At 60.3% G+C, this 4,315-nt stretch overlaps 1 protein-coding gene across 1 annotated transcript; it reads right to left on the bottom strand.

The window, feature by feature from the left end:
• Positions 1-2,463: 2,463 nt before the first annotated feature.
• LOC136494896 (UDP-glycosyltransferase 73C7-like) lies at positions 2,464-4,107 on the bottom strand. The gene has a single exon (XM_066491066.1). It carries the CDS (start codon positions 4,097-4,099, stop codon positions 2,630-2,632), a length of 1,470 nt encoding a protein of 489 aa, XP_066347163.1. The 5' UTR covers positions 4,100-4,107; the 3' UTR covers positions 2,464-2,629.
• Between the last annotated feature and the right edge of the window lie 208 nt (positions 4,108-4,315).

Here is a 4,315-nt window from a genome sequence, read left to right as displayed (position 1 = left end):
TATGCTGCTGAAATTTCCAGTACTACTGTGTGAAATCCACAAGTAATTATTTTCCTGTCACTCTAATCTGATCCTTCATGAATAGATGCTTACAATTTCCACCTTCCCCTGTTTTCCCAAAAAGTACTATAGTACCCATCACATCGAATCTTGCAATATGTGCATGGAGCATTAAATGTAGACGAAAAAAAATTAATTGCACAGTTTGGTTGGAAATTGCGAGACGAACGTTTTGAGCCTAATTAGTCCATGATTGAACACTAATTGCCAAATAAAAACGAAAGTGCTACAGTAGTCAAATTTCCAACTTTTCGCGAACTAAACAAGGGCTTAGTCCCCGTTGGGAAGCCCTAAGACTGACTCCAGCAGGGCTACCCAAACCAAAAAAAAAAGTCACGCACAGGCACAGTGGATTTGCCTATCAGATATCGACTCCAACAGCTGACCCAACCACAAGACGCATTCTGGGTACCAGGCCGAAGGAAACGCAAAAAAGCGTCGCCTCTCTCCTCGCTACGCAAATCTCCGACGGTGGAGCTCGCCCGCGGAAGCAAGGAATGGCCGAGCTTCCCTTCCCTCTCGGCACACACGGCCGCCGCCTAGGAGCACCACATCGGCCCGCCGCTCGCCACGCAGCACAAGCTGAGCCGGCGTAGCCTTGGGCTGCTACCGTCGTCGGGGAACTCGAGCTCAAGCTCGCGCGCGCACTCGCCGAACCGGGCCGAGCGCCGCCGACGCCGTCCGCCGTCATGCTCTGCTCGGAGATGCACTGCTCCAGCCACATGCGCCCGCACCGGAGCTCCGTCTTGGCCTGCTAGAGACGAAACCGCAGCCGGCCCGTCGCCCGCCGCTGCCAGGCCAGCTCCGCCCGAAGCCGCCGCGTCGAAGCACCGCCGGAGCCGAGCGTTGAGGCTGCCGCCGTCACCGTGCTCTGCCCTGCTCCATCCCTTCCCCTCCGGTCTGCATCTTCCCTTCTGCCCTCCTCCTCTACTTCACATCAGTACCCAAGGAGGTCCTGGCCGCCGCGCCGTCGCTGTCGTGCAAGGTGCGGAGCGTGGCGTTCGACCTCGCCGTCACCGGGGACGACGCGCGGCGTGGGGTGGCGAGGGTGGCAGCCGCCGTGGAGGGCCGCGACGTGGGCGTCCTCGTCAACAACGTCGGCGCGACGTACTTGTGCGCCGCCTACTTCCATGAGGTGGAGGCGCCTGTGTGGGAGGCCGTGGTGCGGGTGAACGTCGAGGCCACGGCGGGCGAGGCAGGCAGCTCGGCGGCGTCCTCGGCCGTGCGGTCGTCCTCCGCTTTGGATGGGCTCTGCCTTTTGCGTCGCTGTTGGAGAGAGCTGAGTTACGGATGCGTGACCTTTTATTGTGCATAACCCAAAATCGTGAATGGGTATCGTATTTAGGTCTCCTTTGTTGGAGACAGTCTAATAAGCCCGGAAATGCTCTCCTTGAAGCTTTCGACGTTCCAGATGTGTTCTTTCTAGGCCTGCAGAGCCTAATAAGGAGCCTGCTCTTGGCTTCTTCATAAAAAATATCGATTTTCGTCACGGCTTTCTTTCGCCGCATGCAAGCATCTTCTGTGACCGACTCCACCGCGTTGCCTGCCCGCTGCTCACCTTCCTAGCACGGGGACGCTCGCCGTGGGCAGCGGTGTCGCCTCCACCACGGGGGACCGTACCCGCCCGCCCTATCATCGGGAGCCACACAACAGTTCGTTGGTGGCCACACAACCGCTCGTCGGGGCCACGTAGCCGCCCGCTCGCTGGCATCCCCCTCCTCCCCCGTGCGCCACTCTGCGCATCGAGCTCCGCGTCAACAAGCTTCCATTCGTCCAAATAGCAAGTAGATGCTACGTTAAAAGCACATGTTGCAATAGTATATTTCAAGTGTTTTCAGAGGTATGTTGTAAATTTGTATATCAATGTTGCAAAAGTAAATCAGAAAGTTGCACATGTTGTAATGACTATATACATATGTTCCAAGTGTATGTTCCAAATGTTACATCTGTTCCAAACGTATGTTGCAAGTATTTTATCTGGGTGTTGCATATACATGCATGTTGCAAGCATATGTTTCAAGTGTTTCATACCTATGTTGCAAGTATTTCGTCTGGATGTTGTATATATTTTGCAATGGTTTTCAAGTGTTTTAAGGCATTTTCGCAAGTGTTTCAGATGTTTGTTTCAAGCGTTTCATCTATCTTATTTTCTATGTTGCATCTGTATGTTTCAAAAGTAGATTGGGTGTTGCACATAGGATGCGTGTGGAAAATGGCAGGCAGCGTGGGTGACATCCAGGCAGCGCAGGAGGCCCACTACTGGAGCGCTCGCTCGCTCGCTGTGCGGGCATCGTCCGGATGCTGGCTCGCTGTGCTATTTATTCCTAGTGTGTGTAAGACCAATTTCAATGGGAGTTTCATAAGCATTAAATGAGTTGATATGATGAAGAATAGATGAAAAGAGATGATAAAAATTTCATGGGATGAAATGAGTTTCATGGAATAAAACTCATCTACACTCTTTCTAACCTATCGAGTCTCGGAAACTAGTAGGCTGGCCTAAGTGTGTTTGCTCACCCGTAAGCATTTACCACTGTCATTTGTACGTGACAAACACTAGTACACGTGATCACGTCTGTGGATCGCTGTCGCGGCCGTGGAACGACTTGAGCTCATATACCAGCCGTGCCCAGTCACCACAGGACGAACCGCCCTCCGCCACGGCCGCCCGCGCCGCGGCCCCGAGCTCCCTGGATCTGGCTCTCCTCGCTGCGACCGCCTCCTCGTCCTGGCCATCGCCGCCCATGAGCCTTCCCACGGCGCGCGCTACCGCGTCAGCCGGCACCACGGCCTCCAGGTCCGACTCGCGCGCCACCTCCCGCACCCGCACGCCCACGCGGAGCACCTCCACGAGGAACACCTCGTTCAGGAACTGCTCCGCGCGGAGCGGCCACGTCGCGAGCGGGACTCCGGCGGACACGGCCTCCAGCACCGAGTTCCAGCCGCAGTGCGTGACGAAGCCGCCCACCGCGTGGTGCGCCAGGATCTCCGCCTGCGGCGCCCACCGCCCGGCCACCACCATGCCGTGGCTGGACGCGCGCTCCTCCCGCTCCGTGCAGCTGCCAGTGCCATCCCCGCGGGGCGGCGTCGGGATCGTCCAGACGAACGGCCGGCCCGACGCGCGCAGCCCGGCGGCCAGCTCACGGAGCTGGCTCTCGCCTAGCGCGCACGTGCTCCCGAAGCACACGTACACCACCGTCCCCGCGTCCCGGCCGTCGAGCCACTGCAGAATCGGGTCCCGCTCCGTGACGGCGCGTGGAGGTGGAGACACCGCAGCGCGCGTGGGGCCGACGAGGAACACTTTCTTGGGCGTCCCGGCGAGCTGGCTCTGGTAGTACGCGGCGAAGTCGGACTCGAGCGCGGAGACGCTGTTAAACACGACGGCGCAGCTCTGGGCCTCCGCGGCACGGAAGAGAGGGAGGTTCGCCAGCGCCTCCTCGTTGACCTGCGCCCTGTTGACCCTCACGGGGTGCGGGAAGCCGCCGGGGACCGCGAACGGGCCCGTGAGCACCACCTCGGGACGGTAGAGATGGAGCGCTACCATAGCCGCCGCGGCGAAGGCGCCGATAGTGTGGAACGTGACGTGCGGCACGCCGCAGTCGCGCGCGACTCGCGGCGCCCAGTAGAGCACGGCGTCCGAGACGACCGCCACGGGCCTGCGGCCGTCGTGGGCGCGGATGGCGGTGGTGAGCGCCGGGGCCAGGGCGGCCTCCGCGGCGGCGAAAAAGGTCGGTGCGAAGGAGGCCTCGTCCGGGAGGAGGGAGAAGTCCTCGTGCCCGCCGGGGCAGCGGAGCGGCGCCGCGTGGACCGGCACGGACGCCGGCGCGAGGGCCGCGAAGTGTGCCGTGGTGACGATGGCGGCCGTGGTGGCGGTGGCGGCGGCGACCTCGTGCTCTGCGCGGGAGGCTGCGGAGGAGGCCGCCGCCTTGGCCGCGAGCGGGACGAAGTGGCTGCGCGCGAGGAATGGCACGAAGACGAGGTGGAGAGGCGCGTCCGGGCGGCGCGCGGCGACCGCGCGCGATCGCTCGGCCTGCGACATGTCCGAGGTTTGGTGTGTCGTGGGCTGTGGTGAGGCTGGCCGGTTTGCGGAGGATGGACTGGACTGGGCTTCTTTTCAGGGTATTGGGTCGGGGGAGACGCAGATGCGTGTGGGACTAGGCCCCCTGAACTGCCGGTCATGAGAAATGTGCCTTGGATGGGCTGTTGGGATGGTGCGTTCCGTTTGTGAGTTGATTTGATGATGGGGACTGTAACC

The sequence above is a fragment of the Miscanthus floridulus genome, chromosome 11 (assembly GCF_019320115.1).
Source record: "Miscanthus floridulus cultivar M001 chromosome 11, ASM1932011v1, whole genome shotgun sequence".
NCBI lineage: Eukaryota > Viridiplantae > Streptophyta > Magnoliopsida > Poales > Poaceae > Miscanthus > Miscanthus floridulus.
Note: the sequence above shows the minus strand (reverse complement) of the source record. Positions and strands in the feature narration are given on the sequence as shown.

Coding starts and splice junctions, on each gene's coding strand:
- LOC136494896 (XM_066491066.1), bottom strand. CDS start 4,099: ATGTCGCAGGCCGAGCGATCGCGCGCGGTCGCCGCGCGCCGCCCGGAC.